The sequence below is a fragment of the Convolutriloba macropyga genome, chromosome 14 (assembly GCF_964194025.1).
Source record: "Convolutriloba macropyga chromosome 14, txConMacr16.3, whole genome shotgun sequence".
NCBI classification, from domain to species: Eukaryota; Metazoa; Xenacoelomorpha; order Acoela; family Convolutidae; genus Convolutriloba; species Convolutriloba macropyga.
The window spans coordinates 1,329,204-1,343,243 of record NC_134481.1 but is presented as its reverse complement, the minus strand read 5'-3'; the positions used below and the strand labels follow the sequence as shown (position 1 = coordinate 1,343,243).

Below are 14,040 nucleotides of genomic sequence, written 5' to 3'. Positions count from 1 at the left end.
ATTTCTCCGGGTTTCAAAAAAAACCAAGATGAGGTCAATCAGCTCTAGTCAATCAGTTTTTGATCTGACTTAGTCTACATTTCGAAACCGATTACACTTCATGGATTTTAAAATGATACAATTCTTATCTGGTAAAAAAAATCAGTTTAAATTTTGGATGCAGAAAAAAGGCAGCCTGCAATATCCATTCCTGCATTTCCTCAAAATGTTGGGATAGGACGTCAAATAAGAACCCCGAATAAACTATCAACTTGGTTGGAGTTACACATTGAAAGATTATAAATAAAGACAGAGCATGATAAATCTTTTTTTGCTATGACAAATTTTAACTTTATTTTCTTTTTTTTCTGACATGGATATTTGGGGTCTCTCCCATTACCCCCCCCCCCTCCCCCGCTTAGTTGTCATACACCGTATAGCCCCCAATCATGGTAGTTATACCATAATAGGAGACTATATTTTCGTTGGTGGAGGGGGCTATAGTGGGGAAAGAAATTGTAATGCAGCGGTACTCACTTTTTCAAACGTGTAGTTGTATATAGGATACAATCGTTGGTAGTTATGTTCGTGTGCGTAGAACTGCAAGTCAACTCCATTTTTGTAAAACAGGTCTTCAAATTTATAAAGTGAATGTTTGTACCCCGTTCGCATTACACTGTCCTGTTTCGAGCAATCGTCCGAATCTTCAGCTAAGATGTACAGTTTGCTACAATACATGGGTCGATGGGCCATTGCTACGATCCAGGGTCTGGCACTTCTGGCTTCGGGGGTGTTCGCTTTGGCCAAGTCCTCCACCAGCCAGTTGTACTGGGCCTATCGCGATAACAACAATTTTAAAAATTTGATTGCTGTATTTAATACAAAATTTGAGGAACTTTCATTTTAAATTCGTGAGCAAAAATAGGGGGAATTTTTTTCAACAGGTGAAACTAACTTAATCAATCAAATTTGACACCTTTGAATCATCCTGCTTGGGCATCAAAGATAGCTTTTTCTTTCTCCAAAAACTTACTTTTTAAATCATTTATCAAATTGAAGTGTGTAATCATGCAATACATTTTTGTGTTGATAATTCTTTGAGGCGCGAAAATCAGACGAGAAATTTTTAATTCTTTTCACTAACGAAATAAGCATTTCATTAAATTGTCTATATACTTGTTGGGGTTTTTGTATTGTTTAGTTCACTGTTCAACTATTCGTTATCACTGTTTTTGAGGTTAAATTGCTATTTTTGAAATTTTATAAAGAAAATAATTGTTTCAATTAATTTTTTCGAAAAAAGTTGTTAATCGCTGTATTGAATGGGTAACAAACTTTCCAGTGCTTTTTGGGGCTCGGAAATTACCTCGGAAAAAGATTTCTGATTTTCGGTGTTTGAGTTGTCTAGATATGTGATGCGCTTAATTCATCACCAAAAAAATCATCGCGCTTGTTCAATTTTGTGGTTGAGTGTAATGCTGAGGCCTCGTTTTTCATTCATTATAACTGTCGGTCCTTTCTGTAGTCATCTGGCTAGACCTTAATTTTTGAAATCAGTGGCCTTTGAGTGGCCTTCTACTTTGAGAAGTGGGTAATTTTTTGTTGTATTTATATCGCTGCTAATTTTCAACTGACGAAAAAACCATTGAAATAACGGTTTTTGCCATTCCAAAAATGAGTTTTTATTTCTGATTGGCATTCTGGCTACCGTTTTCTTAAGTTTTATTGTAATTTTTGGTATGGTTTCTTTCTAATTGGTTTCCGGGCTGGAAATTCCGGAGTTGTTTTTTCGTTATTGGCTGAAATCTTTCATACACGTAATCAAACTCATGTCTATTCACATAAAGTCAGCGACTGGATAAACTAAACGAGCAACCAGCATAAATCGAGGCTTAAAATGTTGAGATTATTCATTCGACTACCGCAAAATTCTGTGTAAAAAGTTCCAATTCCAAAATGCTCAACCACGTTTTGAAAAACTTGATTAACGAGCGAAAAATGCTCATAAGCAAACTAAAACAGATGAAGGCTGCAAATTTTGTTCTCTCCCTTGCATCATGTGGAATTTGCGCAATTAACTACACCTCTTACAACTATGCCTGCTCTTGTTGCATTATGTTAGCTCCTCGAACTGGGTGATATGGGTGGCCCCTCAAACCTCAAAGGAAGTTTCCTCCAAGAAATTATTCGTCGTCTGAATAGAGAACCAATTTACCTGTAGCTGTCCGATGCCGTAGTTGTCGTAGAAATAGAACTCTGAACTGAACATGACAAAATGAATCGGGCCCACATCAAAGCTGTGATAGAATACACTCGGGGGAGGGGAGGTGAATCTGTTCACGTACTCTGTGAAGTTGTCATACTCTTCGTGGTTACCAACTGCGACGTTGTAGGGCACTTTGGTAGCGATAGGCTGGACTAGATTCATGAATAAGTCACCCTGGATTCCATTTCGTTCATACATGTCGTAGGCAAGGTCGCCGATATGAAGCACCTGAAAAGATTGCTTCTATCCGGGGATGGGGGTGGAGGGAGGGGGGTTAGTTTTTGACTTCAAAGCAAACTGTTAGAAGGTTGAAAGAGAACAACCTAATGTAAATTGTGCATAGGAAAAGCTTGACATAGCTTGACAAGAAGCTCTACTTGTTCAACGTATACTTGGCTAGAGAAATGAAGCCTTGAGGAACAAGAAAGAACGTAAGAACGGGTTATAAGAGATGCCCAAGTTCGAGAGCTTAAGACCAGTTGGTGTAATTGGGTAGCACACTAGGCTTGCAAGTAAGAGATGCTGGTTCGAATCCAGTACTGGTCCATTTTCACAGTAGTTGCACCTGAATAGACCCCCTAACACAAACAAAATTGTATGAACTGCAATTTAAATGCTTTATATCCGAGCCTTAGCCGAGCAGGTTCTGCTGAGGAAATATAATTTCATTTCAATTTTTTTTTATTTTTTACGTTTTTTTTGCGGCAAAAGCGTTGAATTTAGCTATGAACTTTGGTTTAAAAAATCTGATTTTTTACTGCTTTCATCGCAAGTCTAATTCAACTCAATCACAGCAAAGATGACGATCTTTGTCAATCTTTACCTCGCACACCGATCCGCTCAACCGAATTGACTCTCTACTACAATCTTGTCTGTCTTATGCTCCAATCAGAGGTCGCCTTGGCCCGGAACCTCAACCCAGTCCTGATTGACATATGTAAAAATCCAGTAATATCTGAGAACTAAAAATCGGGCAAAAATAGAGAATGAGAATCCAAACAACACTCCTACCATATCATACACCCCAGTTTCCACATCCTGTATGAGTTTGGGCACGGACACATGATTCATCACTCCCAGGTCGCCATAGATGGAAAAGGTGGGCTTGAAGTCCGAAGTATCTGGGAATGTTTTGAAGGTGAATGTCTGGCTCTGTCTATCTCCGGCAGTCACAAAGTATTCTAGAAAAAACACAATTGATGTTCATAATAACAGTCTTTTTATTCATTCATTTAACACTGATAGAAGTTTATATCACAGCCCAGAAGATATATTTGAAGTCGAGAAGGAATTTTTGAACAATTATCACACATTGAGTATCATGGGATGTCTCGGATCATAAAGACGTGCCCGGGTCAACGATCATGCAACTTTCTTTGATTTCGTACTAGGTCATATATGATTCTTAGTAATCATTCTAGGTCATATATGATTTGTATGAATTCTTGGTAGTCATACAAGGACCATATATGATTTCCTAGATATCATACAAGGATCATACAAAAAAGTTCAAAGACTAAAAACTGTATAATTTTGATTTTCCATTGAAGTTGAAAAAATTTCTTGGATTTCATACAAGGTCATATATGACACATAATACATTGACTGGTGCCACAAATTTTCGTATAATGTAGTCAGAGGACTTATTAAATTATTATATCGCATTTGCAATCCACATTTGATTCTTTGTGTGCGCTAAAAGAATAACTTTGTGGTTTAAACGTATTCAGAAAACGAATTTGACATGATATGAATTATTTTCTTGATCAATTTTTTTATAAATGAGCATTTATAAGTATAAACTGGCTTCAGAGTATGTCAAAAATTGTGTTATTTGTTTGGACTTACTCTTTTATTTTGTGCCCAACTTTTAATCAACGACAAGTAATCGCAATCAGGAAAAGCCAGTAAAAACCCTCCACGGTGTTTATAATGGCTTCGTACCCCATAAACAGTGTACAGTTTAGATCCATGTCCCAAATTCAAACTCAAACTCAAAAACTCTTCAAGCTGCTGCTGTAATAAACTTGATTGTTGATGGTTGTACATGAATTTCCTTTGTGAATTATGTTGTGCCCAACTTGCAATTTATATTGTACGTTAGGGTCTTTTGGCGGATCACAATGTGATGCCAGGGTATCATAAATGTGATGCCCTACCGAATAAAAACAAAAAAAACATAAATGGGTAAAGATTTTCAAAAAATAGATGTATGATTCTTGGTATTCGTACTAGGATCATATATGATTTCTTGGTAATCATACAAGGATCATATATGATTTCTTTGGTTTCATACAAGGATCGTACTAAGAAATCAAGTACGGACAGTATGAAATCATATATGATCCTTGTATGAAATCAAAGAAACTTCAACCCGGGTGACGTCTGGTCATGAGACTCTTGTTCCAACTGGTCGTAGACTTTGATGAGACGGAGGAAGACACAAGTCGAGGTACCAGACGGAAATGACCTCTGATCAGACTCAAGTCGAACGCACAGTGTGTTTCCAGACCAAAATTAAAGGATCTGGGAATTGGCTCGAGCAAACAAAAGTCTCAACAATAGTCTGATTTTGGTCTGATCAGAAGTCACTTCCATCTGGGTTCGTCTGATCAGGTGTGGATTCAAGCGAACATTAGTCTGATCAGAGATTTTGAGCTCAAAATAGCCTGAAAAGTGGTAATTTTGAAAACACAAAGGTCTGAACAATGGTCTGTATTTGTTTTGGGTCGGGGTTGCACAAAATTCTGGAGAATGGTATGATCTCGGGCTGATCAGGGGTCACTTCCGTCTGGAAAGGTCTGATCAGAGAGCTTCGAGCGCAGTTCCAGCGCACACGAGGTTTTTGAGTGCACATCAGTCTGATCAGAGGTTACTTCGGTCTTGGATGGTCTGATCAGATAACTTCCGTCTGGCACCTCAACAAGGAAATTGAACACAACACAAGTAGTGGTCCTCGTTTAAAAATACCTATCATGAGACCCATACAGGCCAAAAAAAACCCATGATCATGGTTTAAGTAATGACTCTGCTTGAAGTCACTGAGAACTTCTGGCGTTCATCGAGAACCGCGAAGTGATTTGAGATATTAAGTCAGAATTGCGAAGTGACTTCTGCAGAGTCCCTTAACTATTCTTAAAACACGAAAGGCGCACGTTTTAAAATGACGAAAGTCAACGAAATTCAACTTCTGGCTAAGTAGCAACTTCTGGCATTTTGACTTCTGGCACTGTAGACTTTCAGCATTTTAAAATGTGCACGTGAGTGTTTTAACGTGCCGTAGACTGTTTTTACACGTGAATATTTCTAAATTTACCATAGAGTGTGTTTGGAGACAGAGGTTTCATTGTAGCTCTGTAAGTGTAAGTGTATCTGGTGATTCCATTCAACTCATGGGCAAATTGAGTCTTGGTGGCATTGACACTGATAGAGGTTGTGTTCTTGTCTCCTGAAGATTGCCAGAATGTAGCCAAACCCTGGCCGATGGTGTCCTCAAGCGTGGTAAAGGTGACAAACATGGATTCTGGTTGACCTAAACATCGCAACCAGAGCTCAACTCATGCTGAAACCAATAATTGCAGATGGTGATTTTTTCCATATATTTTTTCCATATAGATTTTTTCCAACTATTAGTATAACCGAAAGACTATACATGTTAAAATAATCAAAATTATGCAAATCTTCTGGTTATTGATTAATGTCGCCCATTAAGCAGTTCGTTCCTCTATATACAAAATTATGACCCGAATGATCCTAAATGTCTGTCTATTGGTATAATTTCATGCTGAGATTGCAAGAACTCTGTTTTTTTTAACAGAATTTTTCCCCGTCGCTCCTACATTAAAAGGTAAGTTTTTCAACTTTTGCACGCTCTTCAAAATCAATGATCTTTGACTCTGCTTAGTATACTTTTGCGTTCTTATTATCAGCTATTTTGTCCATTTGTTCTGTTTTAACCTCAGTCAGTTGGCGCATTTTCTCAATTTTTTTGATGTTATCCTCTGGTTTAAGTCTGTGTGAGTTTCAACAGACTGAACTCGAATATAATTAAATCAGCTGGTAGTACATGTGATTTGAGCAGGAGATCACAACAACGACCAGTTTACGACGCATGTAACACACTTTAATGCCCGTTTTATTGGTCAGTCCTAGAAGCGAATAATTTGATCGTTTCCAACCTCAACCACAACCCCTCCCCCCAACCCCCACAGGCTCCAGGCTTAGCAGGTGAGAGCAATTTAAAACAAAAATTTAACGAATTGCATAATTTGTGCTCTAATCAGGATTTGCCCTGAGGCGTAAAAACGCGTGAAACTTCAAACTTTTTAGTCTGATTTCAATCTGTCTATTTGATTAAACAGAAAAGATATTAAACTTCTTTGCTGTTTTAGTGCCTAAAGAGTTGTTAAGATACGTACAGTCAGATTGCCATTGACAAAAAAAGAACTCATCTCAAAACGAAGATCAGGAGCACAAATTCGGGAGCTTAAAACTATTTAATGTAATGGTTAGCACAATAGGCTTGTAGGTAAGAAAATTCAGTACTGGTCCATTTTATCGGTATTTGCGCCTGCCTAGACCCCCCTAACACTACTTAGAAACTTTCACTCATAGGGCAATTGCTCCGCATTAGGTAACGAACGGAACCATAATAAACGGATTGACAAACCAGTCTGTCAGAAAGTTTTGAAATATGTAATAAAAGTTCGCATTTTAACCCCATTTGATTCAGCGATATCGCCAATCACAGAGAACAAAAACCATTTAACAACGGACAATGATTTAAATCAAAAATCCAAGAGGCAAAAGGCAGACAACTACAATTGAAAAGCTCTGATGCTTTAATAAGATTTTTCTATTTAAAAAGGAAAAAGACCGGAAGAGTGATTATATTTTCCTAATTCATAATTGACAGCAGTTCATAGTGACAACGGTTTATTTCAAAACTTTCGAGTTAATTCACGAAAAAATCTAGCAACTTAACTAGTTATTATACCAGCGTGCATTTTTGAAAACGAGCCATTTTTTTGTTTGCCATTTTGCAAATAATTAGGAAAAATAAACAATAGGCTCACAGAGATCTCTCTTTTGATACAAACCCAATCAGTCCCAGACAAGAATTATCAACTGGGCATTTAAAAGCACTCCGCAAAGTCAGCATTATTGAGATAGTGTTTCCTTTGAAAGCAAAACTTTATCGGTTAAAATTGACTGTTGCATTTGAAAAAACTGGAATTAGACAATCAGAAAATGTTCCTGCGCTTGAAATTTTTCAGTGCTTTTACTTTCTAAAAGAATAGATCAGGATCTTTATGTCATAGTCATTATGTAGCAAGCAAACAGCTCAGTGATTAAAAATGACGAGTTACGTCTTTGCATTCAATCAAGTACTTACATAATTCGAATATTTAGAATGGAGGTTTTTATTCGCAAATACACAAGCCTACTTAAGTAGCAAGAAATAACTACTGGAAAACTAGCAACTTCAGAAGTCCAATGCCCTTCTTCAGAATAAAGGATTATACTAAGCCCTACTTTCAATCTCTGAATGAGGTTGTTTGACGAGGCCTTATGGCACTTTATTCAAAATGGCAAACGTTCAAAATGAAAAATATTTTTAACATCCCTCCACTTTAAGAGATAATTTGTAGAAATAAAGAAAGTCGTTACCAATTGATAGTAATGCTGGCTATAACAGGAGCTATACTGTTCAACCCATGAACACAGATGACGCGAAGGGCTCGTCAATGTTTACTCCACAGCCCAACGGGACGAGTATTAGTCAAAAATTAAAACAACGCCAAGATATTGCCCGTTAGGTACCTGGGTTTATTTCAAACCTTGTGAAAATCTAGCTACTTCGTTCACTCGTCGATACCACATTGGTTAACATAGCTCGGAAATTCATGCAGGAATGGGCAATCCTACCCCCAGAGAGACTTCATTATTCATTTCCTTGAAGGAGCTCCGTCGATTAATACTCTAACGAATCCGTCCGTTTGGCATGTTTCCTGGTCGTCACCGTTATCGCCTCTCTGTCGATGTTGTTCATCAGCAAAAAAAAACTTTCTAATGAAATATTCCGTTCCTACAACTCAACAACTCTGACGAAACTATTCTTCTGTATTTTATGCTATCATAAATACTTCAAGCTGTCCCTTCAGTATTCTTACCAGCGATGACTGATTAAGATCTTTGAAGTTGCTGTCGGTTCTGTTCTGTGGATCAATTTAAAAAGAATTTTGCTTATGAAATCTGACGTCACCTCCAAATCTGTAGACAATTTTTAGTTCTTTTTGATTTCTACATAGTGTTATATTCTTTTCGCACTGTAAAAAAAGTTTTCTACCAGATTCGGCATCTTTTCCAGCATAATTAAGACAGCAAAAAACGCGTGAAGACTTTTGGTGTATTGATTTCAATTATCGCTCCGCAATAATTTTTGCAATAATCACAATCATGCAAGATCCACAGTCCATTAGTTGGGTAGAGTAGTTTTCCGTTGCACGGAGGGTAAGCTAACCAACTTTTACAATATTGATTCAAAAGTTTTTTCTTCTGGTTATGCTATATTGTAGAGCAACCTCAAGATTGTATAATAAAACAGTTTAACATAACTGGTCTTTTGCACTCTTCAACATCACGCTTTTTCTTCAGAGTCCCTTTTGTCATATCCCCAGACATGATAAATACTCCTCACTTTGAGCAAATTTGTAACAATCTATTTGTCTGGACACGATCAAACAGTTCCCTTCTATATGCATTATTGCCACTCCTGTGATGAGTTGTGGCTGTGGGATCGCTCTGTAAACGTTGTCAATGGGATCTCCACGTTACACAGGAATTGGCATGGACATCAAAACTGCATCGTGGTGAGCAAAAAAAATTAATGACTAAGAGTAAACTGAAACTTAGGCTCGAGATGTCGGGAAAAATTAGGGGAAGAAGAAATGTTTTCCTTTAAGGTTCAGTCTTGATAAAATTTAATGTAGTTTAAACAAAAGTACCAGTTCTGTAGGCAATTTTGAGATAGCCACACTCCTGTTTGCGGCCAATGGTGTCCTTTCTTCTGTCATATACAGGGTTTGAACTATTATTTCAGTTTACACGACTTTCAATGACCAAGTTATGTCATTGCTTGCACTTTGAGCGCAGAAATCGTATTAAAAAATCCTTTCTTCGGTGACCACATGCTTGGGTTTTCTGTATTTCTTCCGAGCCCTGAACTGTTGGGAATCTTCGAGGTTTTTTTGAAGTCTGCTGAAATTTTACTCTGAGTTGTTTAGCAATCTACGTAAACCTTGAGTTTTTTTGCTGCTGAAAGCCATAACTTGAATTGCCTCTTTTTTAAACCAATCTTCAGCCTATATTGTGCAGTCTACCTTCCAAGAGATCAGAAATGTGTATGAAACGATCAAATTTGTGAAAATCTGAATAAAATTGTTTGGTGCCTGCTCTATTTCTGGAGGAAGGGTTATTCCCCAAACTACAGACTTAGAACAACAGTTTTTTATTTTCTAGGAAAATTGCATGTAAAATATTCAGCCTTTTAAAATTAATTGTTCACTAAAAGCCTTCTAATATTTATTTGCACCATCAGAAACTTTCTATTCTCTATTTGCACCATCAGAAACTTTTTTCAAAATAAAGGATTGAATTAATTAGAAAACGGGAAAATTAATCAATACTCAATAAATTTCTAGAGTTTTTGTTTAGGTTGTTTTAAAAAAGTTTATGATAAAAAAATCGTTTGTTCATTGTCAAGTCCGAAAAGTCGGATATTTGACGCCACGTTTCCCTCAGTTTTCTGCTATCAATTGTTCGGAATTACTTGTTTCCCAGTAAGTCTGTGAAGGATTTGTGTTTGTCTCTCGTTTTCTCCCGTTGCACTTGCATTTGCCCATGTGTTGACTTTCCATCACTGAGGCCATTTTTGGCTACCGCAGTCTTCGAGGAATTGAAGAAAACGTCAGTTTTTCTGTTGGGGTCGCAAATGGTGTCTGCTCTCCATCGGGTGAGTATTAGGTTGGTTCAGTCAGCTCCTGTCATTGAGATACCCTGGATTCCTTGTTCTCGTGATTGATACCCTGGATTCCTTGTTCTCGATGAAGGAATTCTTTATTATGAGTTTTTCTGCAAAAAAGAAAAAATTGTTTGTTTTGATCCATTCGTACGGGCAACACTGTTTGGTATGGCTTCACAAATGCACGTTTGGCCTGAAAGATTTTATGTCTGACTAGTGGTTGGTAGCAGTAATCTCTCTTGTAGTCTGGCAGAGCTGGCGTAAAAAAAATTGATTTCTCGACTTTGCGCTTCAAGGCCTTCGTCTGGCTTCAATCTATTGTAAAAAAACACCGCGACGTTTCGTAGCTTTTCACAATGCCACATTTTGTTATTAACAGTTGATGTTTCCTCTATGATGTCTAGAAGTTGATCCCAAGAAAAAAAGTTTATACAATTTGATTTTTGAGCAGCACATATGGCTGAACATTCTCTACTCGTTTTATTCCTTTTCCGGAAAATTCTTCTGGTACGCATCATTTGTCTCTCATGTCTTTAGTCAAGCGTCTCTCAGCAATTCAATTGCCCTTATTGAGCCAAGTGCTCAATGAGCTATTTCCCAATTTCATACTATGTATTCTTATGATCCGTTGTTTTTCGTAAAAAAAAGCGGATCAGATATTTGCACTGTCGCAAAAACACCAGAGCAAAGGTGGTCTATCTCACGGTTTCGTAAACTAGTGTGTGGTTCACCAATTTCAAGTAGAGAGTCATTTCGTCCAGCTATTCAAAAGATTGGCACAATACGTGAATATTACATCTGCGATTACCCGGTTGTCACGTCCCAACCTGCCGTTGCCTTGCGGATGGGTGGTCTGGTGACAACTTTGTAAAACTTACAGACTTCCTGCAATAGTTAACTGCAAAAATGTAATCCCTGACGAGTATGAAGACATTCCAGCCCTCTAACGGTCACCATATACTTTTGTAAAGTCGCACTCCAAAAGCTTCATCAGTAGTTATTCTGTGGGCTTGAAAATCGCGTACTGCGTGAAAGAGTCCTTGCTGAAACGTGTTCCAACAGAGATTGTCTCCAGAGGAGCTTTTCTGTCTTTCTGTGCTACATAATTGAGCTGGGTGCTAATATCACTGCCTCTTTCAATATCTTTGCTACAAATTTGGCCGTCACAATCTATATTGCAGCAAATACAAATTTTTTTGAAAAACGAAATGTCCTCGATTGAGTATTGAGTCATGTTGTAGTGCCGAAACCATCTCTCGAATTTGATCTTCTTTTACAAGGTAACTCAAGGTTCTGTTGCGTTCCACGAAGTGCGTTTTTCTGTAAAGTACTCCACAAGCAAGTTACAACTGAACTCACAGTCTGCATTATATATTTACTTTAGTTTTGTCGACTTTGGAAATCCCTCAGTTGGATTTCATAGATAACTTTTTTAAAAAATTGCGGTCTATGGTGAAATCTGATAATCTTCTTGTCCTTGTTCTGACTGAATAGCACTGTAGGGTCACATAATCTGAACCAATCACAATTTTATTTCACCTAAAAGAAGGCTAGAACCGTTTTCTGGTCTGAATTTCTGACAATGCTTCTGTTTACGTGGTTATGTAACAGATTCTGAGGAAGTCAATATCCGCATGTAAATGCTACTGGATATTCAATTCCGTTAACGATGTTTGGAAGCACTGCTGCGGAACGTTATCGATTCCATTCGTGTCTACAATGAAAGGTGAGTTATAACCGGGAAGCTTCAGAACTAAGCTATCAGGCACTGTTGCTTTGCATTCTTCAAACGCATTGTAACATTTGGCTCCAACCGATTCGGCTCATTTTTCTCGTAATCTGATGAAAACGTTTTAAATTTCCATTAATGTCTTTGATGAAACGTCTGTACTAGCCGCAAAACCTTAACAGGGACCTCACGTGATAAATATCTGGTCTGAATCGGAAAAGATAAGGGCTTTTCCGCTCACGTACTGCAGTTTGCAGGCTTTGCCCTGGGAACATTTTGCATCCTATTAGGTCATGGAATCCTCGAAAAAAACTCGTGTTTTTTCCAAAGACTAGAACGTCGTCTAGAACGTCGTCCATGAATATCAAACAGTGGAAAACAATCACTGAAATATTCCTAGTTCTTTGAAAATTCCAATTGGAAGTCTGAGATACTGGTAATTTCATCATCCAGTGTTTCGAAGGCTGTTTTGGGTTTTGCACTTTCAACCATTGGAACCCGCCCGGATTCAGAAGCTTAGTCCAAGCTGAAAAAAAGAGTACCTCAAAGCAAATGATCTAAAATCTGCTCATTTTTTTAAGTGGAAAAGCGTTTTTCTTGGTTACATCGCTTCTAAAATCAGGGCACTTTCTTTTCCTCCCAAGCTTCTTGGTGATGACGGTGACGGGTGCACTGGACTTGCGGTTTAATGCAACTATGTTCCGTGTTAGAATTGCTTCATAATTTAAAACTAATGTTATGTTCCCAGACTCAAGTCTGTGAGGAGCTAGTCTAAAAGGTGCACTATGATGTGTGTCGTTTTCATCCTGAATTTATTGTGTCTGTCCCCACTTGTTGTCGTTGAACGTCTCTAAACTCTCTAAGTCGTCCTCTTCTGTAATTTTGTTGCTAATTTTGATTGGGCATGCCTACGGAACGTATCTGGTCTATGCCTTCCTAGTAAAACGGTACTAGAAACAGCTTCTGATTTGCAATATTCAGATAATCTGGTTCAACATTTTCCTGTCTTCTCTGGTTGGTGTCTCCCTGTTTGCCATAAAAAAGAAACCAACGTGCCTTGGTGTTTGCAGTTAAATTGTAAACAAAAAACGTTTCTCTCTTTCTACATCATTAGCTGCTTGGCGTGTAAGTCAATTGATATTATCAAACTCTTTCGTTTCCCAATTGTCAGAGAAGATAACTAAAATTGGCTTTGATTTTGTAGAGATTGGCCGAAGAATGCCCGAGTGTAATGATCTGGTACGCAAAATTTACAGCGAGGCCCGACCTCTTTATTTATTACTTGATGCATTCAATCGGCGTTGATTTGAAAAAATGTTATATACCAACTAGAAGGAAGCCCTATTTTCATCTAATAAGAGATGAGAATTCATAAAGCAATTGGGTGTTGTCCAACCAAATGGCAGCCAGCAACGAAAACTTCTGAAGAATTTGTCGAAAAGAAGAGAATGTGGCACAATTTTATAGAAAGTGACAATTTTACCATAAATTACAAAATTTAAGCTAAATTTAACCCTGACCTCAATCCAAATATTTAGTTAATAATTCTTACTGCGAAAAACTTGCCGTTAAATCAATTGGGGCTGCCTGACTGTTTATTTTTACGGCCTAAAATCAGATTAGTGTTACCTGTATAGGACAAATGAATTTGTTGAGGACTGTAGTCGGGAGTAACATATTCAACCCCTTGGGTTCTGGGTATAAGAACACATAATATAGAGAAGCAAACGATATAATTTTCAATCGCCATTTATCTAATTGTTTTGTAAAGATTAAATTGGTTCACTGCTTAAAACTATAGAGTGCTTCCATCATCTAGTCAACGTGCAAAATCCTGGCAGCTAGCAAAAATAATAAACAACATCAGCAAATAATACTTTGACCTATCTTAATTATCAAACCAGACACAGAAGATGCCATAAACAACAAGTTCTCTCATCTGGCAAAATTGGAACATTCTTAACATTTCGATCTGGAACTACAACTTAAGTATAGTTTTGACATGCCAATATGTATGACACAAAAATTTGATACAGGACCTTA

General features: G+C 37.6%; 1 protein-coding gene across 2 annotated transcripts in view; it reads right to left on the bottom strand.

Annotated features, from left to right (window-relative positions):
* The window catches only part of LOC142353569 (acid phosphatase type 7-like), a 34,095-nt gene extending 20,266 nt beyond the window's left edge, over positions 1-13,829 (bottom strand). For both annotated transcript variants that reach the window (XM_075405847.1, XM_075405846.1), the window contains exons 1-5: positions 13,627-13,829; positions 5,562-5,777; positions 3,257-3,426; positions 2,195-2,473; positions 517-813 (exon numbers count right to left, since the gene is read on the bottom strand). In XM_075405847.1, the coding sequence (XP_075261962.1) occupies positions 517-813; positions 2,195-2,473; positions 3,257-3,426; positions 5,562-5,777; positions 13,627-13,747 (1,083 nt within the window). In that variant the 5' untranslated portion in view covers positions 13,748-13,829. The remainder of the gene's footprint in view (positions 1-516; positions 814-2,194; positions 2,474-3,256; positions 3,427-5,561; positions 5,778-13,626) is intronic.
* Positions 13,830-14,040: the final 211 nt, after the last annotated feature.